This window comes from Gaeumannomyces tritici (assembly GCF_000145635.1).
Source record: "Gaeumannomyces tritici R3-111a-1 unplaced genomic scaffold supercont2.1, whole genome shotgun sequence".
Classification (NCBI taxonomy): Eukaryota; Fungi; Ascomycota; class Sordariomycetes; order Magnaporthales; family Magnaporthaceae; genus Gaeumannomyces; species Gaeumannomyces tritici.
Window position 1 is genome coordinate 3,742,825 of NW_008804545.1, and position 25,596 is coordinate 3,768,420.

The following is a 25,596-nucleotide window of genomic DNA, read 5'->3' on the forward strand; positions in this document are numbered from 1 at the left end:
CATGTTCGGGAAAATAGGATGTCCATAGGGCTGCTCGGTGTACGCGGGGCGCTATGGTGGGAGAGTCTGTTCCTGAGTGGGACGGCGGCGGCCACCAGCAGGGACGACAGGTGTGGCGTGACACCGTAATGCGATACCGTCAAATGATGAGCTTCCCCGCTCATGATAGGTAGATATCATCTGCGCTATGGCGGACCAGGAGGAAGGGTTCGCGCCGCATCGGTGCGACCCGAGTGGGCTGCGACTGCTGCTTGTCGAGGGTCTAGACCTGTTGGGGACTGTCACCATCACTCTTCCTGGGAAACTGATAATGTGACCGAGCGCAATCTGATTTCCGTTACTCCCAATCGGCCAATAGGCAGGGTGGTCCGGCTTCGGTTACAATAATGACGCGCCCCTGACTGTTGATAACACAAGCTGGGCCAACCCTCCGTCTTCCCCCTTTCTGTCTGGTGTAAGGCTTATCCAACTGGGCGGCCCGACTCGGATTTTAGCAGGGCCCAGAGCTCGTTCTACTGCGTTTTCTTAAATCCCCCCCTATTGCAAGTCCCTTCCACAATACCATGCCGTATGTTTCTTGGGGCACTTGGGCAAGCCACTACCCAAGGCAAACGGGCTTGCAGGTATGATTATTTGTATACACCAGGCTGTAGAGCCCAGTGGATAAGTTCACCCTGCACCTTGGGGAATGAGCCTGGTTGGTCGTAATGGACATTTTTGCCGTGCTCATATACTGGAGGTGTAGCACAAAAGCTTGGTTAAACCGCCATGCTCGAAGGAACGCGTATTGGCATTCTAAAGAATCCGCGCCGGTGTTCTTTCTAGTTATCGTCTCGCCACCATAGCTCCTATTAGATACTGAAGCCTGGACCATAGCCTGTTCTCGAGTATGGCCCACGTCAGCCCCCTTTCTAAAGGATGTGATGCCCTCATGGGCGATACGGGATGAGGCGAAGCAGCGTCTCACAAACGGCCCAGTCGCTTTGGGCGATAATATGACTTTATTCCAGGCCGACCATTGTTTCTAGGCTTGTAAGCCCACGGAAACACGAGGAAGCTATCGAGTGACCAGCCCGATCGAGAAACAAGTTTAGAGATGGGATCACTCGACAGCCGAGGTTGCGAAAACGAGTTAATAGGAAAAATGGCACCCGTTGAGGGACTGCCGGGAGCTCATCTCTCGAAATGTATAAGAGACCCCCTTCGGCCTCCTGTGCAAGGACGGATTTCTTACGAGACAGCTAGACCAGAGCTCGTCTTCCCTGAGATCGCAGACAAAGACCTAACCAAGACATATCTGCCAATAACGATGAAGTCGTTCACTCTCCTTGCCTCGGCGGCCCTCACCGCCTTGGCGTCGCTACCATTGGCCACAGGCGCCAGCATCCCTTCATACCTTGAGATGCACCACACGTCCCGGCGCGAGCTCTCGCACGCCCAGGTCCAGGCGGAGCTGGGCCCGCTGCTCTCCCGCAACGCGACCATCATCGGGCCGGGCGGGCCAGGGTGAGACGAGGCGTCGGAGCGGTACGACGTCGAGTCGCTCCCCGACGTCCGCCTGGTCGTGGTCCCCGGCGCCGAGTCCGACATCAGCACCATCGTGAAGCTCGCCAACGCGCTCGGGATCCCCTTCATGGTTAAGAGCCGCGGTCACGCCCCGACGGACACGGTGGGGCGCTTCCGGGGCATCCAGATCGACATGTCCAAGCTCCAGCGCATCACGATCCAGCCCGGCGGCGGCAGCAACACGACGGAGACGGCCTGGTTCCAGGGCGGCACGTACGACAAGTAGGTCATTGACTACCTCTGAGACCGCGGCTACGTCACCGTCACCGGCAGCTGCGACTGCGTGGGGATGATGGGGCCCGGCCTCGGGGGGCGGATATGGGCGCTACCAGGGGCTGTACGGGCACATCAGCGACAACCTCGTGAACCTCAACGTGGTTCTGGCCAACGGCTCGGCCACTAGGGTCAACGCAACTAGCCATCCCGACCTGTGGTGGTAATGAAGGACTCCATCCAGCAGACGACGTCGCGATTTGGTGACCAAGTAGAAACTAACTCGAGCTGGCAAAGAATATAGGGGCATGCAAGGTGCCGGCCACAACTTTGGCATCGTGACCAGCTTCCAGTCCAAAATTTACCCAAAGAAGGTCGATACTTGGCACTACCATTCATACATCTTTACCCAGGACAAGCTCGAGAGCCTTTTCGAGGCCCTCAACGTGCTCCATGGCCACGGAGACGGTTCCACTCCAGCTTTGATGACCGCGAACTTTGGCATGTTCCAAACGGTTCCGTCCATCAGCCAGGCCGAGGTAGGCTGGCCCCAAGGGAGGGATTGGTCCTTCAAGAACAGGGAAGTAATCTCAAGCTGACCAACACATCTCGTCAATCAGCCCGCCATCACCTGGGTCTTTGGCTACGCCGGGCCCGCCGCCGAGGCCGAGGCGCTGCTGGAGCCCTACAACCGCCTCGGCCCGGCGGCGCAGGAGAGCGGCGACATGCCGTACCCGCAGGTGGCCCCGGCCATGGGCTCGGGCATGGACCAGCCCATCTGCGAGCCCGGCCACGCGCACGTGCAGTCGACGCCCCCGTTCGACGCCTACAACGTCACGGCCGAGCGCGAGCTCTACGGCCTGCTGGCCCGCACCTTTGCGCGGCACCCGCAGCTGGCCGCCGGCGCCTTTGCCCCTGCACGAGGGGTACTCGACCGCGGCCGTGGACGGGGTGGACCCGGACGCGTCCGCGGTCGCCTTCCGCCGCCGCAAGCTGCTCATGCTCTTCGAGACGCGCCTGCCGCTGTCCGACGCCACGCCCGAGAACCTGCGGCTGGCGAGGGAGCTCGTGAGGGAGGCGCGTGAGGTCTGGAACGCGGGCGCGCCGGGGCTGAAGCCGGCCAGCTACGTCAACTACGCCAACGGCGACGAGCCACTAGAGCCCATGTACGGCTACGAGCCCTGGCGGCTCCAGCGCCTGCGTGCGCTCAAGCGCCAGTACGATCCGCATGGCCGGTTTAGCTACTACAACCCTATTCCTTCCCAGTGATTTAGCTGGGAGGGTAGCTGGGAGGTAATGGGCTAGAGGCTCCCATGTGCTCTCGGACTTTTTCTTCTTCTTTCACTTCTTATCGCTCTTTTCGTCTATGGGAACTTCCCAACTCCCGCGACGCCTAAACACACGTACACCACTCTGCTCTTTGTTATATAGAAACCAGAGACGGGATAGGGGGTTCATGATGCACACAAATGACATGAACTTTATAGCCGATCATTTACATGCTGAATCCAAACCGTATCCTTGCAAAGGCCTACGCCTGGAATTTCGGTCTACTTCTTTTGTCAGGCGCCTAGAAAGACGAGCTGAACGACATCCCCACGCTCGGTGACGCAGCACGTGGGTGAGCGAGGGAAATGATACCTAGGGCTTTGGTGTGCCCTTAATTATCTCATTTGTTGTGTTGCTACCGCCGACCGGCTTTCCTCTCTTCTTATTATTTACTTTCTCTGCTGAATCATTTCCATCACTGCGTTGATGGGCTGTTGTTCAAACGCAACCTGGAAAACAGCCGCGACGTCCTTAAACTTCCCCTTGTAGCCCTCCTAGTCTCCCATCCATGTCTATTCCAGAGACTCCCGAGAATATGAGAGCAAACGCCAATCTATCTTTCAGATAGTCATAAATAACGACCCAGTTCCAGTTTAAATGACGGCTTCCAGGTTTGGGCCAAGCTTTGTTTGGCTCGCCTAGCCCAAGCAAATCTCACGATCTAGTCTTCAGCTGGACGTTCCCAAGTGGCATAGGCCCCAGCAGAGCTTCCCAAGGCCATGTCCATGCCCTGTGCATGTCCTTCTGGGCGCTTCCTTCAGTGCGAGACAAGCAGACCAGGATCAGGACGAGACGGACTCTGATGGAGAGATCAGAACAACACTATCGCCTAGTTCACAAACCCAACATCAGAAAACCGCAAGAAGGCTACCAACTGACATTGAACTTACCTCGAACAAACAACATCTCGAGTTTGCGCGAAACGGTCTAGTAGAATATTAGTTCGATGCTATGGTCACGGTTTGACTGTCTCTTTAGACACTAACCTTCAGATCTGCCTCATCCTCCTCGTCTTGCATGTAGTGCGTCTCCTCGACATCGCCGAGGACGAGGTTGCAATGTGAATCATAGGCCTTGGATGCAGCATGTTATCAGCCCCGAGTTGGCCTGAGAAACTCTCACCGTACATCCATCAACCCTTGCTATCGGGGTGACGCCCCCCACACCCTGGCCAAACTCACATGTAGCCTGCCCTTGAGCTCTCTGTCTCCACGGAGCTTGACGAACACGACCTCGTCCAGCAGGAGCCTCACGAGGCCGAAAGGCTCATTGCCCTGACCTTCGCCCGAGTCCGCCATGGTTTTGGGTCACAGATGCTTTATCCGATTTGGCGGGGTTGTGTGCGATGGGCCAAGTCTTCCTGTGGTGGCTGGCTTGGTTTGTGACGTCGGCGTCGGTGCGATCAATTGCGTGACGTTCAATCGTCGCTGGCGAAATTTCCTTGTCGTCGGGGTGCTGATTGTACGGCGCGCAGCCTGACAGCTGATTGCCAGTTGGCATAGAATTCACTTCGCACGGGCCACCTAATGGCTTTGAACGAGATCCAATTCGATCCCCGCTGTGCGTGCGTGCGTGCGGGGAACCCAGCTCACTTCAGGGGCAGCCGCAGGGATGAACTGTGCCTAACCCCAACTGCACGGGAGCAAGCAAAGAGACTCGGGTCACATCATTGAGGTAAAACCATGCTGCAACCCAAATCGGCAGGATGTGCCTCAGGTGGTGCGCCATGGACGGTCCGCAAAAACCCTCGCGCTTCCTCCTCGCGCTTCCTCCTCGCGCCGCGGTCCGTTCAATAGCTGCCATCTACCACTCCCGAACGCCAGCAGCCGTCGCCGCCCTCATACCCCGTACCATACCTCGTGCGCCCTCTCCACTACCGCCCGCTCCGCTTCTCCCGCCATGAGCCCGACTCCTCGGCTGGCCTGAGCGAGCATGACTCTGGCGCCCGCTCCCGCGGTGGGGATTTCTGGGCCCTCCCGCCTCCTTCACAACCCACCATGGGCCGCGACGGCGCCCTCGCGAGCACTGAGGCTCAGCCTCGGCTATCGGAATCGAGCTTCACAACAGGTCCGACGCGCATCTCACGTCCCCGGCCGTGACAACGATGGTGCCGTCCTCGGCGCGCGGCTCGTCGCGAACGCGGGCCTCTCCGGAGGGAAAGCGTTGGATGGGGCGTTTATTCAGGCCGTGCTCGGCCAGCAACTCCCAGGCCGCCTGCGACAACAAGTGAGCCCTCTTGGGGAGGCGGATGCAGCACCGCCGTATACCCATCTCACACCGCGAGCTTCGTCGGAGGAAACATTCGCCGATCGCTTCCGATGCGCGCTACGAGAAGCAGATGTTTCGTGCTTGTGGAAGCTGGTCACTCATGCGGTAGAGCCGGACCAGGAATATGACCCTCTGCCCCGTGTCGTTGGGAGCCTGCCCGCCGACTCCTTTTCCGAACTCCTAAGACTTCTGGACCCCGACAACGTCCAGCGCCAACTCCACGGCGATGGCAATCGACTTTTCATAAGCGCCGGCATGGTCGCAACGACACCGCTAGGCTCGTTGGTGGACGAGTTGGGGAGGAGGCGAACTTATTTGACGCTCTACGAAAGCCTGGGGCGGCTGTGTCGGATCCGACGGGAGGCCGGTGGCAGGCTTATGGCTTCAGACTTCAAGATTCTACTGCGGAGCGCCGGCGCGACGATGGATTTGTACAAGGTGAAGCGCGTCTGAGGCCAGTACCTGCACTCTGTGTCCCATGCCAAGACACCAGATGTAACGACCGAGTACATCAAGGCGAGATTCTTCACCGATCCGCTGTTCTCGCAGTACGACACCTCTCGGTTCCGCGTGTATCCGCTAAACCTCAACAGGAAAAAATTCCTGCTGGGTCGCGTGCGTTTTGGTATGCTCGAGAGGATGCGCCTGCGGACCGCGCGGACACGGCACGACCGATTCGGGCAGAACGCGGCAGCGCACAAGACGGCGGTGCGCATCGACAAGATGCTCTCCAAGGCCGGCCCTCTTAGGAAACTGGCGGATCGCAACGTGAATCAAGGGTACCTCGAGGAGGAGCAGGCCTGCGCCTTGCTAGTCGCCATGTCGCGGACAGCGGCGAACCGGGACAAGACCAGCTTGATCGTCCGAAACTGGGGGGTCATGCCCATGTCTACCATGTCTGGGCTCCCGGCGCAGCTGGTTGAGGACCCGTCGTCGCTGCGCGAGAGGTTCCAACGGCCAGGAGCTCTCGCGGCGCCGACCGAGAAGCTGTTGCTTGCTGTCGTGCGCGCCTACTGCGCCATGGCCGACGTCCCCATGGCGCTCAGCGCGGTCGACACGCTCTCGCGCGTATACAACATCCAAATCCCCGACGGTCTCTGGTTCGAGCTTCTCGAGTGGGTCTACACCCTGTCCAGCTATCCCGCCAAGCAGGAGTGGGAGCTGATGAGTCCCCTGCTCGTCAACAAGGTCATGACGACCGACTCACTTTTGCAGATCTGGGAGGTCATGACGTCTGCGCGGTACAACGTGCAGCCGGGCGTGGCGCAGTACTTCGTCCTGGCAAAGTCCCTGCTTGCCAAGGGGGAGACGGTCGTGGCGGTGGAGCTGATGGAGAAGATGGTCGAGCAGTACGACGCCCGGCTCGGGGAGCTCGAGACGGCCGCCGCCGAGGCCGCGCACGCAAAGGCCCTCGGGCTGGACCAGGCCCGGTCGAGGCGCAGGTACCACGAGGCGGTGCTGAGCAAGTGGACGCTGTGGTTCTACGTCCACAGGTGCGCCACCCTGCTGCTCAAGGCGGCCCGGCGCAACGGCGGTGACGAGCACAACGCGTGGGCGGCGACGCGGCTCGTGCCCGACTGCATCGCCGCCTTTGAGCGCTTCCTGCCGCGCGAGGTCGAGTACAAGCTGCCCACGGGGCTCGTGTCCGTCGACCTGCACCGCAAGGTCGGCGCCCAGAGCTACGGGCTCGCGCGCGAGACGTTTGAGGCGCCGCCGACGATACCGGTCCAGTCCACCACGACGTGGTACATGCCCGTGAGCAAGAGGCGGCAGTCCCTTTGGCGGAAGAACAGGGATAAGCCGCGCACGATATCGCGCGACGTCTTTCCCACGAACCTGTCGTCGATATTTGAAGTGCCAGCTCATGCTACGGGGCAGATCGGCTCGAGATGGATCGAGAGGCAGTTCGCCTAAGAGTAGCTACATGGATTGTGAATAGCACCTCTGTAAATATAGAGCTGGGAACAGGCCCGAGGACAGTACCGGATGTGTCCAAAAGACTATACTAGATGTCGGGTATATCGGTAGAAAAAAAAAGAAAAGGAACAAGAATTCAACGCTTTCCAGCACTACATCAAAACATCTTGGCCTACCCGGGAGCAGACGCCATCACTCGACTGTCTCTAGCCTCAGGTCGTTGACGACCATGTACCGGCTGAGAGTGATCCAGCCATATCGGAACCATACCATCTGGCTCAAGTGGGCTTCGGTCATGGCCCTCCAGGCGGTCGCGACGTTGCGTCCGCCTGGTCTGCTATCATGACCGGTGGGAGCACCGCCACCCCCGCTGCCACCACCGAGAGGGTTCATAAAGACCAGCCCCCCTGGGTGCCCGCCCTCGGCCTTGGATGGCGGGCCGCCAGCGGCGAACCCCCAGCTCGTTGCCAGGGTGGCGACGGCATCGAGTATGGATGTGTATTTGCGCAGGAAGGAGACCGAGGTCAGGCTGTAGAGGGCGAGCGTGCCAGATCCGCCTCGGCGCAGCGACGAGACGAAGGCGCGGGCGCCGTGATAGAGCGAGATGTGGTTGGGGTGGGACGAGACGCCCTGGGAGTCAAAAGTGACGAGTATGTCGATGTCGGGGGCGCGGCCAGCGTCAGGGGCAAAGGCCGAGGTCAGCAGGTCCGAGATGGCGGTGGGGTCCCATGTCGTTGTCATGGAGTCCGGGAACGATCTTTGGGAGCGCACGTTGTCGGGTGTTAGCTTAGGGCGACGAGAGTGCGCGGGAATGAGGGAAGGGACGAGGGTTGGGGCAGTGTGCGTACTCGGACTCTATGACGGTGACGTCCTCCTCGTTTCTCAGACCAAGCAGCATCCCGCTCTTGACGAGCTCCTTCTTGCGTGTCTCCCCGAGCCCGTCCGCGTTTCCTGTTGGGTTCCCATGCGGACTGTCAGCGATGCGATGGTAGCCATGACAGCAGGTAGCCAGCTGTGGTGGGACGAACCGCTGCTCAGACACATGATTTTCACATGGTTGCCCGTCTCGGGGCGGGTCAGGGCCAGGACGGTCGGGGAAAAGAACATGGCCTCGTCGTCCGGGTGGGCGATCAGGAGGCAGATACGCTTGTTGCGCGGGGTCGGGAAGCGCGCCGCGGCGAGTGATTGCAGGTACGCGTACATGACGGGCGCCAGTACGACCACGAGGCCTGCGGTCAGGAGCCCGGTCGACATTCCTGCGGGTGCGGTTCTTGTGGTGATTATGGGGGTATTTGCCCAGAGCTGGTGCAGCTGCAAAGAGATGGTGATAGTGTGCGAGAACTGCTTTAGTCTACAGCGGCACCGCCGGCGTCAGAAGCTTGAAACCCACCCAAGCTTCGCCCCTCCACAGTGGATTTGATACGCTGAGCAATTGGCGAATGGGGTCCTTGCACTGGGGCCAGATTGGCGGACCCGGATGGCTGACAGGGGTGAGCTCTGGCGGACCTGAGAGGCTGAATATTTACCCCTGACCAGAACTCAGAACTGATTTCTACGGCGACAGAGCCAACACTTGACAACCAACAAAGAACACAACAAGCATTTCGACATAGATCGCGCGCGAGCCCGACCCCTCGGGCTTTGATCAACACACCCCAAAATGGCACGACAACGCGACGCCGGCGGAAAGATCAAGCTCAAGCAGCCTGACCGGTCCGGACCATCCGAAAAGACGTTGCTGGACATGGCCCAGGAGCGCAACCTGTTCAAAGAGGCCGAGATGAGGCAAAGAGCCAACGATGCGAAGAAGAAGGGTCTGCCGCCGCCCTCGGAGCCCGACGACGACGATGACGGAGAGCTCTCCCCCACCGCCGACCGCATCATGGAGGTCATGATGTGGACCGTCAGCCTATGCATGCTGCACGTCACGCTCGATGTGCTGGTCCAGAACCAGTACGCTGTCGAGCTGTCCTGGTCCAAGATCGCCGCCCGCGCCGGCCAGGGCTTTCTCGGTACGCGTGTCTCGTTTTGCCGTCCCCGGCTTGCTTGGATCAGTTACGGCAGGTCAACTAACGGAGCGGCGACGCAGTCTTCGGTTTCCTCGTCTACGTCCTCCACTCGCACGCCGCGAATCCCGCCCCGTTCCCCCTCATCCCGCAGCGCTTCCAGTCCGGCCTTCGCCAGGCCGTCTTCCTCGCCGCAGGCACCGCGGCGGGCTGCTATCTCATCCACATCACAAACGAGCACGGCTACCTCGCCGTCATGAAGCAGGCGCCGTCTATAGGCTGCCTGTGGGTGTGGGCCATTCTCGAACTGAACCTGTCGCTGTCTGTTCTGAGTCTCGGTGCTTGCTATACGTTCCTTTGGCAGGGCGGATACAGTCTCAAGTAAAGCTATATGACACGATCAACCAGCTCCGCTCCATAAACGAATATCCCGGCCTTTTTGGCTGATCCGCCTATTCATCTCGATCTTGACCTTCTAGTCGGGGAGCCGCGAAACGTCCGAGGCAGCCTGCGGGTGGATAGGGGGTCGTCTGGATCTGCCGCTTCGCTGCTAGAAGACGACGCTCGATGACCGGACAAGGGCGAAGTTGGCTCGACCGGAGACAAAGGCGCTGACGGAGACGGATCCGAGGCCATGGGCACTTGGTCCACTCCGCCCACCCGGCGCTTATGCATGATGCGATACACCAAGTCCTCTAACCGCCGGATTTCGCCTTGCTGTGAAGTGATCATGTCCTCAAGTTTCTTGAAGCTTTCGGTGGCTTTGACCTCACGCCAGTTGGTCCGGCTCTCCAGCTCGCGAATCCGTCTTTGGGGCGCAACAAGTCAACACTAGGCAACATTATTTTGACTGCCGGTCGGTAGCACACGGGATCTGGGACGACTCACGATGCGACCATGCTCATCTGCGTGAAAAGCACTCTGGCGGTCAGGGCGTCCCTCTGCCTCACTAGCTCCAGGGCTTTGGTGCGGACCGAGAGCCAAGCCGTGGCGACGCTGATCTTGGTCCAGTTCCAGGTCCATCTTTTGGGCACAAACGTCCACCCATCTCTGGGATTCACGTGCGCTCCCCGTCCTTTTTCGTCGCCGGCGTCGCTGGTGTCGTCGTCCGCCGTCGCTCTCTCCTCCGTCTCCTTGACGAGCTCGAGCAGGCGCTGCTCGAGCCTGACGAGGTCCTCCATGACGAAGGTGTACATCTGGAACTCGGCGGTGATGCTGTAGCGCCTCCCGCGGCCCGGCCCGTCGAGATCCGCCGCGGCGCGCACCAGGTCCGTCAGCCAGGTCGACTCGGTCTTGTACCACGAGAGCGACGCCTTGACGCGGAAGTACTCGGCGTCGCTATTGCGCAGATATGTGACGCGCACGTAGGCGGCCGCCAGGATGGCCACGACGAAGGTCAAGATGCCCGCCACGTTGGCCGCGATGGACAGCGGCGAGTCGTTATCTTCGTTGGCTACCATGACGAATTTTTATGAGGGCTGGATTTTTTTTTCAGACGGATTACAGTGTTTCTACCCGGTCTGTCTCCTCAACAATCTTATGCATTTCAAGACAGCGTCATCTGCTCTAGTGCCGGGATGGCTTTGTGGGGGGCTGGTCTTGTGGAGAGGCTGGGGGGATGCTTCGAGGTGATTGGCCCATGCTACCAGTACATGCCTCTGAATCCAGGGATCAAATTACTAGTGCGAGAGGGCGGCCTAGAAGACATAGGGACGAAGAAAAAGGATAGAAAATAGAAATAAGAATTGGAGGCTCGAGTCGATCATGCATTCGAGTCCGGCCTTCTTAACGATGGAGACATGAACGTGGTTATCAGCGAAACCTGTACGACTAGGCGATACTCGGTTCCCGTTAGAAGGGCAGGGAATGATGAATTGCTTTAACCGGCGACTTGCACAACGCAGTCACGGAAATCGGCTTGCTGTATTGTTTACTACCTTATGCAGCGGCGAGGTTCAGCAGCTTTTCTTTTTTGGGGCGAATATAAAAAAGCACGGCGATTGAAATCCGGGTGCGTGCGCGCGTGGATGAAATGTGGGTGATGTGAAAACATACATATATAAAAAGCAAAAACTGGCGAGGCAACCTATCGGGTGCCTGGTTACGAAACCAGGAAGGTTTGCTTCGATCCTCTAAATCTTTCCAGGTGAACAGGCATTTTATACCCACGTAGGGGTATCCTGTAGCGACAACACCTGTACTCGAACTCGAGACCTACAGAGACTAGGAATTACAAGTGGGAGCCCGGCTCTTACCAATACCACTAAACCACACCCTGTAGGTCTAATGAGGTTGTTGAAGGACACGCCACGAGCCAGCTAGATAAACGCAGGCCGCCTCGCAGTTTAATTTCTTTGCGAGTGAGCTCTGAGCATTCTGAATTTGTTCCATCCAGCACCCTGAACTGCAGCCGTATCATCAACCTCACGTAGTTCCACGATAATTTATCAAAGGCGAGCAACTCTTCCGACTCCGACTCTCGTTTAACTATTAAGCTCCCTTGCAAGTAAAGCATTCCCGAAACCGCAACGTATTGCAAATTGGTGGCCGCACTATTAATCACGCGACCTGGCCGCTGCCGCTTTGGGCGACTTGGGCCCGACCGGAATAACCATTCGAGGATGGATGCCAGAGTAGACATGACGTATACCTGCCAGAATATAAAAGCACAAGCGCAAGCCCACCAACAGCCGGTGGATGGTGAGAGGAGCATGATTCTTTGCGATACCCCTGTTACTCGTTTCTGTACCCTTGGCCTATGATATTCTCTCTTATAAACACCAGAGCGACTGCGCAAGCTGATGCCCAGCGGCCGCCTCGTCCTCGTCAGCCGCTTCCCGGAAGGACAGCCAAAGGAGTACGCCGAGTCGGGGGCGCGGCTCAGGCGGGCGCCAGAGTACGATGTCACGCTGGCGAAGGCTGTTTTGGGGGTAAAGGGAGAAGGGGGTGGGAGTTTGAGAGTGTCGTACACAAGACTGACAAAGGAAAGAAAGCCACTACAACACAGCACCGGCACGGAAATCGGGAAAAGAACGACCAAGTTGAGGTATAGACACGCGCGTCATTAAATGCAAGCTCTATGTAGATGCTATCAAAGTTCCGCCCCTAAAGACATTACTGATGTTCGATTTTTACCGCCCACCCGATTAACTCCCCCTTACCCAAAGAAATGGGCATGGTATCATTGAGATTTCCAAAGAAGATGGACCCGAGGTTACAAAGAAAAGAGTTTAGCGGCAGGTGCCGAAGGCGGACTGGCAGCCGGCCGAGGCCAGGCAGTGCTCGTCGGTGACGCCGCACCATCCCCACTTGGAGCAGCAGGTGCCCCAGTGGGTTCCGGCGCAGGTGACTGTGCCGCCGCACGTGCCGTCGGTGGAGGGGGTCATGCCGCCGCCGTTGCCGCCGCCGTTACCACCGCCGTTGCCGCCGCCGTTGCCGTCGGCGGCGCGGTACCAGTTCTCGGCCGGGTCGCCGAGGCACTCGCCGACGGTGACGAAGCGCAGGCCGCGGTTCCTCGAGGTCTCGAGCATGTAGCGGGCCAGGCGGTCGACGGTGACGGCGTGGATGTCGTGGGCCAGGACGATGTGGCCCGGGTTGCCGTTGACGCCGGCCGAGAACTTGGCCTCGGCCTGGGCGATGTCGTCCTGGTGGCGCCAGTCGTCCGTGTCGACGGACCAGTTGATGATATGGTAGCCGAGCTCGGCCAGGTGGTTCTGGCAGTTGCCGTCGCAGTTGCCGAAGGGAGGGCGGATGTAGGTCGGGAACTTCCCGGCCACGTTGGCCATGGCCGACTCGGTCAGGAGCACCGTCCTGGCGCGCTCCTCGCGGGTGGCGGCCGACAGGTCCTCGTGACGCCACGTGTGCGAGGCAACCTGGTGGCCCTCGGCCAGGGTGCGGCGCACCAGCGACGAGCCGGGCTCAGACTCGATGGGGCTGACGTTGTTGGCCGTGACGAAGAAGGTGGCCTTGGCGCCGAACTCCCTGAGGAGGTCCAGGAGCTGGCTAGTCTTGGGGCCCGGGCCATCGTCAAAGGTGAGGGCAATGACGTTGGACTGCGTGCAACGGGTGATGACGGAGCCTGGAGAGGGTTGTGTGTTAGTGTTATCAGGAATAGATAAAGGGGGTTGAAGGGAAGACCATCATCTCCAAGACTCGGCTCTCATCCGACGATGCTTGAGAAGGCTTGTGCGAGGGGTATAAACCACTAACCATACGGGACGTTGCCGATCTTGGGCCTAGGCACGTTGACGGTCTGTCTCTCATCGGCACGGCTAGCGGAATAAGAAATTTAGCACAAGGACCGGCGAGTCGGATGTGTGTTGTACACGGAGGTGGCACTTGGCTAGGCGCCAAGACGGACAGAACGAAAAGGGATTCTAGAAGGAACATACGGCTCAAGGGCCAGATCCCGGGTGTGGGAACCGGCAGGGTGCGCCAGCGTCATGGACGCGGCTCCGAGAAGGGCGGTAAAGGCCGAGTACTTCATCTTGAGTGTAACGATGTGGTGTTGTTGAGTGCGCCAAGGAAGCGATCGATCGTTGACACAAACACGTCCGAACGTTGCGGGGACGCTTCACTAACGAAAATCTGTCTCTACAAGACCCGAGAACGGGGAGAGGCTAAGATATCGAAGGTGGGAAGGGAGGGGGAGCGAGTGAGGGAGAGCGAGCGACGGGTGGTGAGGAGACCAACATCAAGCCCGTCTCGAGGGAGATGCCCAGTCCCCTTTTGTACCCCATCGTCAGCCTCCCCCCGCGGCCTAGGACCGGGCGCATGGCTCATGATTGCCCATGGGCATCCACCAGGGAGGTCAGATCTCAGTAGATGATTGCCGGCGGAGAAAGGAGCAAGAAAAAAAACGCCCTAGCCCTATTCGCTCAACGGGTTAGCAGGGGGTGTGGCGATAACTGCCACACCCGGATCAAAAAAAAACGGGACACTTTTCAGTTGGTACCATCTGCGAGGGAAAGAAAGAGGAAAAACCCACCCAGTAACAGGGGGGTTGAAACTGGAGATCGCAGGGGCCGTGGTGACTTGGTGGGATGTCACGAGACTTCAAGAATTTCTCGATTTCTCTCCTTCTTTTACCAACTTCAATAATGGCAGTGACTTTATGCCAGCACGTGACCCCCCTTTCGCGCCCCTGTGATCTCCGAACCCCCTGTTGGGAGGTGGGTTTTTCCTCTTTCTTTCCCTCGCAGATGGTAGTGGTATGCACTGGGGCAAAAATTGAAAAGTGTCTCGTTTTTTTGATCCGGGCGTGACTGCCTACATGGGGTTGGTGTCAGGCGGTCTGGGGTGAGAAAGGCTGTCGCTACCGGAGACGTGGTGGGAAGCCCCCGTATCATCTCTTCCATCGCCCCGATCCGATGGCGCCCTAGCAGTGGGCTTCCCGCTGCCCGCGGCGCGGCCAGACAGTCCTGGTCAGGTCCCAGCATGCGGGTAGCATGCTGATTTTGCTCGTCCAGACCGACCCTGCCCCATCTAACCCCCTAGGTATTGTTTCTTCATCTTACTTTCACTTTCTTCTTCTGTTCTTCCTTATCTTTCTCCACCCTTTCGATTCCATCAGGCGCTGCCTGACTGGTGGAGCCCATGGGCAGACGAGATATGCCACGGGATTCTAGATGGGCTATGGTTGCCTGGCAGATGCTAGACATATTTCCAGCCGCACCAGTCCAAGTCATCTCGCCGTGGCGGCCCTGCAGGTGGCCGTCGGTTGGCGGGGCTCGGCGAGCTGAGCATAGCCCGGCGAGTTGCGACTGGGCAGGTGAGTATGCCGGCCGCAGGAAGTGTGTGCAGAGAATGCCCCTCTTCTCCTGCCGTGGGGAGTGAGTTGTCCCATGCAGACTGCATGTGCCAGGCCGCATCCCATGGCGCCGGGCATCAGCACAGCGCAGAGGACTGGAGCATGCAGCAGGCGCCAGAGCTGGATACGAGGTTTTGTGCCGAGAGAACAGCCAGCAGTAGGGCTTGGCAGAGGTCAATGGAGTCGGAGCCCGCAGAGGTGGCGCCGAGATGCTAAAGAATGACCCGCAAGTCGCAGCCTTGGCGGGCCGAAAGGGTTAGGCGACTCTGGCCTGCAGGGAGCGTTGTGCGTGGGGTGGTACCTAGGAGGAGCCGTCTCATGGAACCCACGCTCCTCTCTTTTCCCTTTTTCGTGCAAGGGAGACTTGGTCGTTGAGTGTGGTCCCAGCCTGACGCCGTAGCTCCCGAGAGAGGCCCCCTTGCAGCCCCTCGCCCGAGCGGGTTCCACACTTAAGCTTGCTCCACATCGAAATGCGCCGCTCAGCTGCTGTGCGGAAGCTGTATTGCGCGAACCGGACCGCTAGACTTGCCGAAAGGAGGGGGGTTGCAGACAGTAGAAAACAGGAAACTGAAGCACACGCTAGTATTTTGCGCTGTTCTCCAGCTTTCATGCTTGTTTTCTTGTTTCCCGCAGCGGACACATGATTGATGGCGCTTCTCAGCCCGCACACTTGGCTCCTTCGGGTCAGCTGCTCAGCCACTCTGACGCAAACACTAGTCATAGTGGCCGTTGTTTGGTTCACGGTTGGGCTGAGGATTGCGCGAACGGAAAAATTCGATGTATCCATGTACTCCGCTTTTGTTGGATCATGGCGCCAGACGCTACCAAAATTGGCCTCACATTAGATTTGGTTCGCGGGCGAAATCGACAGCGGAGAGAAGTCAACCGTATCGGCCTGATCAATGGAGCGCACTGAGCACCTAGGGGGCACCACTTGAGGCGGCCGAAACGGGAGCCCACCTCTCCGAAAGAGACCCTGAAGGTTGGTGGTTCCTTCCCACAATGTCCCAAAGCGGCGACTTGTTTACAAAACCAGACGACCAACTGACTCAACAGTGAAAGGAGAACATCTTGGCGTTTGGTGATGCATTGTCGTCGACTTTAATTGAGTTTGATTGCAGGTGTTGACTGCGACGGTCGCATTAACGCTCGTTTCTCGGGAGCCTCTGGTTTACTACAGTAGACGCGGCCACGGCGATCCCCCAAGCGACTTGCCAGCGCGAAAAGGCACCGACTGCCATCCGCCAAGACCCCAGACCCACAGGCCGCGCTTGGCACACTGGGCCGCCAAGATGAAGGTGCGTATAGATACGCACTCTTAGCACTTTTTATGCGGCCAGGCACGAGCGCAACATCGGAGTGTTTGGGAGCTTGGGCAGTGCGGCAGCCAAGATGGCCCCTTTTTCTTTTTAATTCCTTTCGGGCTAGCCGCGCGAGGCGAGCATCGCCACGAGACCACTATTCAACGAACCACCAAATCTCGTCCATCACGGCTCGTCAAGGTTGCGGGCGAGGGGGAGCAGGGAGTCGAGAAAAAGCAAGAAAGAAAAGAAAACACGAGGAGGACAGGCAGGAAGGATCGCGAGCATGATCAAAAGCAGCTTGAGGCCCACAGAGAAAAGACAGGGCGGCCATAATATTACGCCGAACAACTGCCAGCTTATGCCTCGCCTAGGCTTCCGACCGGCAATCGAACCCTAGTTAGATTCCAGTGACGGTACGGGGACCCGGCATGAGTCCTCTTGTGACGAGGAATGATGACGGATGGAAGGCTGACTGCCGAAGTTCTGCTGCCCAGTGTGCCAGGTTGGCAAGACACTCGTTCTTCCACCTCACGCCCACCAACAACACACTACAGCCCTGCTCGTATGCACCTAGCATGCGGCCGGCTCCTACAATACCACGGTATGACATCACATCAGCCTTCTCTGCCTAGTTTTCAGCCTCGGCTAAGCAGCTCACCGCCCTTGCCTCTGCACTTAGTGGTGTGTTGGTGGTGTTGGCGCTATGGGTACAGCTGCTGCTGCAGCTATTGACGCTGCAGGTTTCTGCGCAATGATGCGGTAGCTTGTAGTTGCCAGGCGCCTCTTGTCCATCTCGACAAAAGCCTGCCCGTCGAGGCACAGCCGGTTTATCAACTTCTTGAGGTGCGGCGGCAGCACCCTGGCGCGGACGAGGCCCAGGACCAACATGCGCAGCGACCTGAAGTACACGTCAACTTTGTCGATCAGCGGCGCCTGCAGGCCGTCGAGGCTCGCGTTGTCGGAGCGCACCACCTCGAACCCGGCCCCGCGCAGCGCCGCCTCGAGGCTGGCCGGCGTCGGCGTGCCCACGGCCCCGATCAGCGGCTTGACGCGCCGCATCAACTCGGCGTGTTCCGGGTCCTCCGCGTCGTAGGCCGGCAGGCTAACCCAGTCGAGGATGGACAGCCGCGCCCCCGGCCGCAGCACCCGATGCAGCTCGGCGAACAGCCGCCCGTGGTCGCGGCACAGGCTGAGCGCCTGGATCTGGTAAAAGCCGTCCATGGAGCCGTTGGCGAAGGGCAGGGGCAGGTCGTTGAAGTCGCGCTCGACGAAGTTGTTGGGCAGCCCCAATTCCTCCCCGTTGAAGGCCCGAGCCTGCGCGAGCTGGTCCGGGTCGATGTTGAGCCCCGTCACGCGCACCCCCGGCACCAGCGTCGCCATGTGCGCCGCGACGCGCCCGCGCCCGCAGCCGAGGTCGAGGACGCGGTCGCCCGGCTTGAGCCCCAGGTCCCGCGCGACCGACTCCTCGTACGCGAGCTGGTTGCCCCGCACCGACAGGGCCGCGTCCATGAGCGGCGGTATGTACATCTTCTCGACGTCGCCCAGGGCGCACAGGTGGTTGAGCACGCCGTAGTAGGCCCGCAGGCTGTCGCCGACGCGGCGCTGGAAGTCCGGGCCCAGCGTGCGCCGCATGGCGTCCTCGTCGGACCAGTCGAGGCCGTATATCACGTACGAGTCCATAAAGGCGTCCACCTGCGCCTTGTCCAGCTTGTACAGCTCGCGCATCGCCCGCCAGAACGTCTTGGCCCGGCTCGTTGACGCCGACGTGTCCCCTCGGCCCGCCGCCGTCACGCCGGCATCGTGGCTTGCGCGCTCCGACTCGGGCTTGCTACGGTCTGCACTAGGGGCCGGCGTGGCCTCGGCACCTGCGGTGGCGTTGGCAGCGGTGGCGGGCTTAGGCTTGCGAAGGCGAAACAGGCTCTTGCGCTTCTGCTGCTTCACGCCGCCCCGCTTCTCGTTGAAGTCTAGTGCTTCGCTGGATGTGCCTGAAGAGGTGCTATCGCGCGCATCCGGGTCCGCAGGAGCGGTCGGTAGTACCGGCGACGCTATTGCTGGAGCCATTGGATTGCGGCCTGACGCGATGGTGTCTTGTCTCTCTATCTCTTTCCGCAATTCTCTTTGCCTCGTCAAGTGCGAGATGTGCGATGCTCAGTTAGTGTGCGGACTGAAAGCGACGCAGCTAGGAGGTCGCGACGGTGGGCGAAATAAGTATGCGGCAAACATGTGTGAGGGAGGTGGGCAGCGTTTTGTTCGCGGACCCTGATCGACGTTCCGGGCCTTCCGATCTCTCTGTTCGTTTTCCCGTTTCCTCTCGGTAATAAGTTTGTGTTAGCTTCGGGAGCAAACCGGCTTAACCTGTGTGGGCTCGATGCGGCAGCGTTGATAAGCGAGCACCCACGCTCGGGTGATTCGTCGCGCACGCTTGCCTGGTGGCTGTCACGCCGCTCCCGCACTCACTTTTACGTGATTTTCACTTGATGGCAGGTCAACAAAGGGTACACGGACCGGAGCGCGAAGATTGACAAGCAAGGCATTCAAACAGAGCACGGTAGTATTCATCACCCGGGTGCCATGTATGAGGTAACAGTCCCTTTTGGTTCGGCTGTTACCAGACCAGCCGGTGCTGGCCGATGCCGGGCATGGACTGCCATGTTCATGGTCGAGCACGACCGCACGATGATGAAAGAGGCACTCCAGTGGTTCATGCTGGCCACTTGTTACGGTGGGGGGAGACAGGAGAGAACAAGGAAAAGGAGGGGCTTGCCCGATGCTCCCAGCAGTGATGCTGTCTGGCCGCCATTGGCGGCGATGTTAGCTGCGCGGGCTTTCGGGCTAAAGATTGCGAGTAGGGAACAACACAGCGAAGCCCATGCGGAGCCAATGCTAGCCCATTTGGTCCATCCCCACACGCCATCCCCCAACAGGCCGTAAGCACACCACTGCGGCCAAGCTATAATTGCTCAAGAACCGGGGGGCTCCGGCGAACGAAGGTCGGAGCTTCGGTTTTTGCGGCCTCCGACAACCGGAATTGGTGGGCGGGAGATGATCACGACACCAAAGGTGCAGGGGGGGACGAAGGTCATGACACCACGCGCGCCAGCCAAGCATGGGCCAATGTGGATTTATGACTCCTTTTGCTTGTTTAGGTGTCACGGGGTGGTGTCAATAATCAACATTTGCGCCGTGGGGCTTTCCGTGCATGATGGATGGGTGACCGATGCAGCCCTCATGCGGTGGTCTCAGCTTTCATATCGACCTGGAGGTGACTCTGCATCTTGCAGCAGCATCCCGCGCGCGCGGGACACGGCAGCTTGTGGCCGACCACCTACCCACCTAGTTGCAGAGAGTTGTCGGGGTGAGCTTGGACCCGCCCACTCAATCTCCACGCTCCCACCCCGCCGCTCACGTCGCGCAGCAGATGCTCATCCCCGCTCCCTGCCGCTGCCCGCCATCGCCCGCCTGCCGCCCTGGACGCAGTCCGCCGTTGCGGGTCGATGCGCTGTCGGTGTCCGCCAAAGATGCCGCCCTCTCCTGCTGGCGCCGGTGGGGGTTGTTCAGCCTTGGCCACAGGCGGCCTCGGATGCCGAGGCTGCAGCACGGGCGCAGCCCGGGGGATTATGTTGGCCAAGCCCGGCTCCAGGGTCGAGATGGCCGTCTTGGCAAGAGTGGTTGCTGCAGTGCGCTACTGATAGGAGGAGGCAGATTTACCCCGGGTTAAAGATAAGTCTGGGGTAAACGAAGGGACCAATAAACAGCTTCAACTAGGTAGTTGACAGTCAACGGACAAGTCTAAATGTGAGCCATCTGTGAAAAAAATTCAAGGAGGTGGGGTGTCAGCGTCCCTACCTAGATAGGTACGTGGCCCTTCGCTCGATGTGCAGCTCAAAGTGCGTACCCCATCGGTACTGACCCGACCCGTAGCTGGTAGACCCCAGGCATCTGATGCGCTCAGACCCCGATCGTGATGATGCCGGACCCGCCGCCGCCGCCGGGTCGGCGAACCAGTCCTGCGCTCGCCTGTCCGAGTCCAACGGCTCTAGCCGGGACATGCCCGTATCGTTTAGGCCACTAGGTTTATTTCCTTTTCTTTTCTTTTTGTGCCGTCCCAGCTTGACTGTAGCATTTATAGCAAAAGTCCGGCATTAATATCTCGAGCCACGAGCATTACCTTCACCATGTTTGACTTTCTTCATCGCTTGCCGGTCCCCCGCGCGCAGGTTTCGTGCATAGTCTTTAGCGATTGCGAGGCGTGGAGTTGGCATGTCCTTGCAAGAAGGTCGAACGACGGTGCCCTGCGCGATAGCTACCGTACTCTAGAGAGAGCTCCACGTAACATGGTTATGCCGAACCATGACAAAAACGGATAGGGTCTTTTCCATGATACTAAAGGTACACAGCACAGACCGTTCTAGCGCCTTCGAGAACATTTCCCCGCCTGGCCTAGCACCCTTTTTTTTCTTTTCGTTTCTTTGGTTCAATGTTGTCGCCCGTCCCCTGGCCTCGGATCTCTCCCAGTCGGAATTGTGGCTTCGTTTTTAGGGATATGGTAAGAGAGTAACCATTAGGAGCTTTGTGGCTTTTGAGAATTACTGATGCAGCTATCTGGGACCTCGCCTCTGGAAACTGAAGAGACTTAGAGCGAGTGCGGGGAGGGATCCGGGAGCATCCATCAACTCGTGCATACAACGGAACATCAGTATGCGGAGGCCATAAATGTCGACGCTGGATGCTACTGGATTTAATTGATATTTATCGGCCAAGGATACATGTATTCTATGTTTCTGGATCTGAAGAAGTATGCCGCAATTCATACACTTGGAAACGGCTTTGTAGCGAGCTCCCCCATATCTCGTTGCGTACAAACTGCAACCATTCAGCACACCGACGTACTCCCCAACGCCCGAGACGGGCAAAAACGCACACGGCCAGCTCAGAGCTTTGCCTTGCCAGAGTTCAGCGAGCTCCAGTCGTCCCGGGTAAAGGGCACGTAGGTCTGGCCCTTGCCCAGGCCCTCGATCCACCAGATCTCGTCGCCAGCCTTGACCTTGTCCGGGTCGACGCCCTCTTGCTTGAGCGGCATCTTGTTCTGCTTGTTGTTGTGCGACGCCGAGATGACGGCGATGTGGCGCAGGAAGATGGGCACTGCGTACTTTGGCAGGTGCTGCCGCGCGTGCGCCAGGAGGCCGGCGTAGTCGAACGACGCCCGCTTGGCCGGCTCCACGTAGACGGCCGCCGCCCCGGCCCGGCCGTCGTGCCCGGGGAGCTGCACGCCGTACACGTTGGCCTCGACGATGCCAGGGAACTTGCCCAGCACTTCGCCCACCTCGGCCGTCGACACGTTTTCGCCCTTCCAGCGGAAGGTGTCGCCAAGGCTACAGGGCGAGCACTAGTTAGCACGCTAGAGCCAAAGGAATAAACCGAGCGGGGAAGAAAAAGGCTTACCGGTCCATAAAGTACCATCTCCCGTCCGGGTCACGCCGCAGCGCATCCCCAGTGCGGAAAAAGCAGTCTCCCTTCGCAAACACATCCCGGACGTACTTCTTCTCGGTCGCCTCGGGGTTGTTGAAGTAGCCGGCAAACGTCCTCTCCCCCGGAACCCGGATGAGGATCTCGCCGCCATCCTCGTAGGGCACGCGGTACGCGAACCCAGTCTTGGGGTGCCTCGCGATCTCGCCCGTCTCGGTGTCGATGGCGACGGGCACGTAGGCGTTGTGGTACCTCCAGCGGTTGATGAGGCCGTGGTGGCCGACCGAGTGGGCCAAAAAGTCGCCGCGGCAGGGGTTGTCGAGCGGGAACATGCCCTCGGTGCTGTTGAAGAACTCAAAGATGCACTCGATGCCGAACCGGTCGCGGAACCGCTTCCACACGTCGGGCCGCAGGCCGTTGCCGTATATGGTGTGCACGCTGTGCTCCCTGTCGCGCGGCGACTCGGGCGCCGCCAGCAGGTAGCGCAGCGTCTCGCCCACGTAGACAAAGTACGTGGCCCGCGACTCGCGCACCTCGTCCCAGAAGCGCGAGACGCTGAACTTGGGCGACACACACACCGTCGTGCCGTTCATGACCTGCGTCATCATGCTGATGCCGCCCGTGCCGTGGTAGTAGGGCATGCAGTCGTAGTAGCGCTCGCCCGGCCGGTCCACGTGGTTGGTGCCCGCCATGGACGCGACCCCGTTGGAGAAGGCGGCCGCCATGGGGAACACGCAGGCCTTGGGCAGGCCCGTCGTGCCGCTCGTGTAGAACAGCCCAAACGGCCAGCTGGGCTTGACACCGGCCCGGTGCTCGTCGCCGGGCCTGATGGGCTCCGTGGCGAAGATCTCGGCCCGCACGTCGTCCAGCCTCACGATGCGCATCCCCATGTCGTCCAGCTCGGGCTGGATGTCCGTCATGTTCTTCTCCGTGGCCGGCGGGACGTCCAGCACCATCAGCTTGGCAGTGCTGAGCTTGAGGCAGTGCACCAGCGGCTTGGACGCCAGATTGTGGTTGATCATGGCCGGCGCCGCGCCGATCGAGGTGAGAGCCGCCCAGACCATGACGAACTCGGGCGAGTTGCCCATGAAGATGGCCACCAGGTCCTGCTGCTTGACGCCCTGCGCCAGGAACCACTGGGCGAACTGGTTGACGCGGTCATAGAATGCCTTCCACGTGTAGCAGCCCGCCCGGGACCAAATAGCCTCGTCATCGGGCTTCTGTCTGACAACCTCCTCGATCAGGTAGTAGGGAGAAAGTCGGTCCGCCTTGACTGGGGAGCGCAGTCGGGAAACAGATGTTAGAGTTGATCAACCGACCGTTCGAGACACATTCCTGCGTCCCCAGGACAAGAACTTACGGGCCTGCTCGAGGTATTTAACCTGCCTCCGACGACCGAGTATGACGCGGAGGTCCTTGCGGATGTTGAACTTGGCGTCCAAATAGGCGAGGCCAGCCGTAGTTGCGGCGGCGCCCGCGACAGCCGCAGCATCTGGACAAAGAGCACGGGTGAGTCAATGTATTTTGCGTGGTTGAGGCACCGGAGAGGATTCCTTACTGAGAGCCATCGCGTTGGTAGGGAGTGTCGGCACGTGGCTTGTTTTGTTCTGCGACGTACAGACACGACACGGTGACGATGGAAGCGCCTGGTGGAGTCGCCCGAGGCTTGCTTCTCTGCCTTACAATGGATTACAATTCGTACAACAGTAGACGGCTAGAGAAGTGAAGATGCACCGGCAATGTACAGCTATCAAGACACGCAAGCAGAGAGAAAGCCTTGCTTGTATTAAAGGCGCGTCGTCCGAACTCTATAAAGAGCCTCCTCCTCGTCTCTCCCCTGGCCCAAGAGGTTGGCGAGGCCAAAAGGGGACCAATGCGACATGCGCGGCAGGCGGGGCCCTGACTTACCCGAGCTGCCGCCCCTGGCCCCTGGGGTCGGGTAAAGGTGTCGGCATGTCGAGGTTGGCTGGGGTATGGCAATATGGGGAGAATTCCTCAATGGGCATTGAATCGGCAAATCCACTGGCCATTCAATCTCCCGCAAAGCCGTCTGAACCTAGCCCTAGCCGGCGCCGGCGCCGGCGAGCTTTGATGCAAGAACTGGCCGACGGTGACGGGTGCCGTACTTTTCAGAGCGATAGCTTCCATCTCAAACTTCGATTTGGTTGTATTTCAGTTCGCTGTTCAGCCCACTGTGCCGACCAAAATGCGGCCATGTAGGCCGACCGCCGCTGCCCCAATCAACCAAACGTCCCCTCGCCAAGCTTTGGCCAGATGTGGCGAACCTACCAGCTTGTGGCTGCGCAGTGTGCGGCTGGCAGCTTCCTTTGTCGGCTCCAACCATCCGACTTTGCCGATGCGCTGGATTAGGTAATCCACAAGCCACCTGAGGCGCTGCAAGGATGCTGGTGCGCCACTCAGGGTCGCAAGCCCTAAGGCTGGGGAAAATGGACCTCACCTTTGACCCCTCAAACTGGCGAGGAAAAAAAAGACGAGGCTACTTTGGACTTGCTTGCACCCAGCCAGACAACATCGCCGCCCACCGCCAACTCCACGACAGCTCCTCCCATCTCTCCTTTACCCCCAAAACAACCGCAAAAATGCCTGGCGGAGTCTCTGTTCGCGACGTTGATGTAGGTCGTTCTGATCTCCCTTAGCCAGCCGCCACACGAAAAATGCACCTCGAAATCTCAGACCTTGCGACTCGAAATCCTCCGCCTCCTTCCCATCGATACCGACCGCTTGCCACCGCCGTTGAGAACACGATTCGAACTGTCTAGCGGCAGCCCTCGATCGCCGGGTACCAGTGGCAGTGGGAACAGAGCGAGGATGAGGGCGCACAGGAAAAGACCTCTCAAGATCAGCATAGGCACAAGCATTGGGAGCAGGCGTGAGGGAGTCGAAAGACTTCTGATGACGGAATCTTGCTAATGTGCTGGTCTCTGTTTCTGTGTACAGGCGCACAAGTTCATCAAGGCCTATGCTGCCTTCCTGAAGCGCCAGGGCAAGCTGCCCATTCCCGGTAAGTGACTCTTTCGCCACAGCCACCCTGTCTCGGCTGCCTGAGCATCTCCTGTCCGCTGCGACTTGCGCTGACGTGCCTTGATACTTGCGACGCTTAGGTTGGGTCGACACCGTCAAGACCGGCCCTGCCAAGGAGATGCCTCCCCAGGACATTGACTGGTTCTACGTCCGTGCCGCCTCGGTTGCCCGCCACGTCTACTGCCGCAAGACCGTTGGTGTTGGCCGCCTCCGCAAGGTCCACGGCACTGCCAAGAACCGCGGCAGCCGCCCCTCGCACCACGTTGATGCCTCAGGCAGCGTCGACCGCAAGGTTATGCAGTCGCTGGAGAAGATCGGTATCCTCGAGCAGGATGAGGAGAAGGGTGGCCGCCGCATCACCCAGGCTGGCCAGCGTGATCTGGACCGTACGTTGTCCTTGTTTCGTCTTTTACCCCAATACAAGATGTCTTGTTCCCGTCACACAGCTAACGGCCGCTCACAGGTATCGCCATGACCGTGGCTGAGGCCGAGGAGGAGGAGGAGGAGGAGGAGTAAATTTGCGTCTTCGTCTTCGTCATTTTCTTGGGTTAGGCAAATACGGGTCTACGTTTCTGGCATGATGGGGTTCACGGCGTCTCAAAATGGGGGTTCTCATATGGCATGAACAAATCGTTATTCACTTTCGCCTCGCCTAATCCCAGCTGCGGCGGCCAGC

At 59.3% G+C, this 25,596-nt stretch overlaps 12 protein-coding genes across 12 annotated transcripts; 4 read left to right on the forward strand and 8 right to left on the reverse strand.

Moving 5' to 3' along the window:
* Positions 1-1,309: 1,309 nt before the first annotated feature.
* Positions 1,310-3,048, forward strand: GGTG_01165 (hypothetical protein; the record flags this gene model as incomplete). Its single annotated transcript, XM_009218926.1, has 6 exons — positions 1,310-1,506; positions 1,594-1,788; positions 1,919-2,002; positions 2,084-2,318; positions 2,400-2,744; positions 2,773-3,048. 6 exons carry the CDS (start codon positions 1,310-1,312, stop codon positions 3,046-3,048), a joined length of 1,332 nt encoding a protein of 443 aa, XP_009217190.1.
* Positions 3,049-3,396: 348 nt separating this feature from the next.
* Positions 3,397-4,592, reverse strand: GGTG_01166 (hypothetical protein). Its single transcript, XM_009218927.1, has 4 exons — positions 4,290-4,592; positions 4,095-4,181; positions 3,999-4,035; positions 3,397-3,937 (listed from the first exon to the last, which is right to left on the reverse strand). The coding sequence occupies exons 1-4, from the start codon at positions 4,404-4,406 to the stop codon at positions 3,891-3,893; spliced, it is 288 nt and encodes a 95-aa protein (XP_009217191.1). The 5' UTR covers positions 4,407-4,592; the 3' UTR covers positions 3,397-3,890.
* A 448-nt stretch (positions 4,593-5,040) lies between these two features.
* GGTG_01167 (hypothetical protein) lies at positions 5,041-7,290 on the forward strand (the record flags this gene model as incomplete). Its single annotated transcript, XM_009218928.1, has 2 exons — positions 5,041-5,814; positions 5,884-7,290. 2 exons carry the CDS (start codon positions 5,041-5,043, stop codon positions 7,288-7,290), a joined length of 2,181 nt encoding a protein of 726 aa, XP_009217192.1.
* Positions 7,218-8,623, reverse strand: GGTG_01168 (N-acetylglucosaminyl-phosphatidylinositol de-N-acetylase). Its single transcript, XM_009218929.1, has 3 exons — positions 8,322-8,623; positions 8,142-8,244; positions 7,218-8,050 (listed from the first exon to the last, which is right to left on the reverse strand). Exons 1-3 carry the CDS (start codon positions 8,545-8,547, stop codon positions 7,486-7,488), a joined length of 894 nt encoding a protein of 297 aa, XP_009217193.1. The 5' UTR covers positions 8,548-8,623; the 3' UTR covers positions 7,218-7,485.
* A 217-nt stretch (positions 8,624-8,840) lies between these two features.
* Positions 8,841-11,188, forward strand: GGTG_01169 (hypothetical protein). The gene is made up of 2 exons (XM_009218930.1): positions 8,841-9,305; positions 9,383-11,188. Exons 1-2 carry the CDS (start codon positions 8,954-8,956, stop codon positions 9,682-9,684), a joined length of 654 nt encoding a protein of 217 aa, XP_009217194.1. The 5' UTR covers positions 8,841-8,953; the 3' UTR covers positions 9,685-11,188.
* Positions 9,589-10,899, reverse strand: GGTG_01170 (hypothetical protein). The gene is made up of 2 exons (XM_009218931.1): positions 10,188-10,899; positions 9,589-10,107 (listed from the first exon to the last, which is right to left on the reverse strand). Exons 1-2 carry the CDS (start codon positions 10,757-10,759, stop codon positions 9,756-9,758), a joined length of 924 nt encoding a protein of 307 aa, XP_009217195.1. The 5' UTR covers positions 10,760-10,899; the 3' UTR covers positions 9,589-9,755.
* A 374-nt stretch (positions 11,189-11,562) lies between the features above and the next one.
* On the reverse strand, positions 11,563-12,208 carry GGTG_01171 (hypothetical protein; the record flags this gene model as incomplete). Its single annotated transcript, XM_009218932.1, has 1 exon — positions 11,563-12,208. Exon 1 carries the CDS (start codon positions 12,010-12,012, stop codon positions 11,563-11,565), a length of 450 nt encoding a protein of 149 aa, XP_009217196.1. The 5' UTR covers positions 12,013-12,208.
* Positions 12,209-12,320: 112 nt separating this feature from the next.
* Positions 12,321-14,302, reverse strand: GGTG_01172 (hypothetical protein). The gene is made up of 3 exons (XM_009218933.1): positions 13,691-14,302; positions 13,509-13,570; positions 12,321-13,377 (listed from the first exon to the last, which is right to left on the reverse strand). Exons 1-3 carry the CDS (start codon positions 13,783-13,785, stop codon positions 12,530-12,532), a joined length of 1,005 nt encoding a protein of 334 aa, XP_009217197.1. The 5' UTR covers positions 13,786-14,302; the 3' UTR covers positions 12,321-12,529.
* Positions 14,303-16,065: 1,763 nt separating this feature from the next.
* On the reverse strand, positions 16,066-19,309 carry GGTG_01173 (hypothetical protein). Its single transcript, XM_009218934.1, has one exon. It carries the CDS (start codon positions 18,471-18,473, stop codon positions 17,088-17,090), a length of 1,386 nt encoding a protein of 461 aa, XP_009217198.1. The 5' UTR covers positions 18,474-19,309; the 3' UTR covers positions 16,066-17,087.
* Positions 19,310-19,814: 505 nt separating this feature from the next.
* Positions 19,815-20,734, reverse strand: GGTG_01174 (hypothetical protein; the record flags this gene model as incomplete). The annotated part of the gene is made up of 2 exons (XM_009218935.1): positions 20,259-20,734; positions 19,815-20,001 (listed from the first exon to the last, which is right to left on the reverse strand). Exons 1-2 carry the CDS (start codon positions 20,459-20,461, stop codon positions 19,815-19,817), a joined length of 390 nt encoding a protein of 129 aa, XP_009217199.1. The 5' UTR covers positions 20,462-20,734.
* Positions 20,735-21,120: 386 nt separating this feature from the next.
* GGTG_01175 (fatty acid transporter) lies at positions 21,121-23,919 on the reverse strand. The gene is made up of 4 exons (XM_009218936.1): positions 23,437-23,919; positions 23,239-23,370; positions 21,855-23,151; positions 21,121-21,784 (listed from the first exon to the last, which is right to left on the reverse strand). Exons 1-4 carry the CDS (start codon positions 23,444-23,446, stop codon positions 21,343-21,345), a joined length of 1,881 nt encoding a protein of 626 aa, XP_009217200.1. The 5' UTR covers positions 23,447-23,919; the 3' UTR covers positions 21,121-21,342.
* Positions 23,920-24,478: 559 nt separating this feature from the next.
* GGTG_01176 (40S ribosomal protein S19) lies at positions 24,479-25,436 on the forward strand (the record flags this gene model as incomplete). Its single annotated transcript, XM_009218937.1, has 4 exons — positions 24,479-24,511; positions 24,837-24,900; positions 25,001-25,306; positions 25,384-25,436. The coding sequence occupies 4 exons, from the start codon at positions 24,479-24,481 to the stop codon at positions 25,434-25,436; spliced, it is 456 nt and encodes a 151-aa protein (XP_009217201.1).
* Between the last annotated feature and the right edge of the window lie 160 nt (positions 25,437-25,596).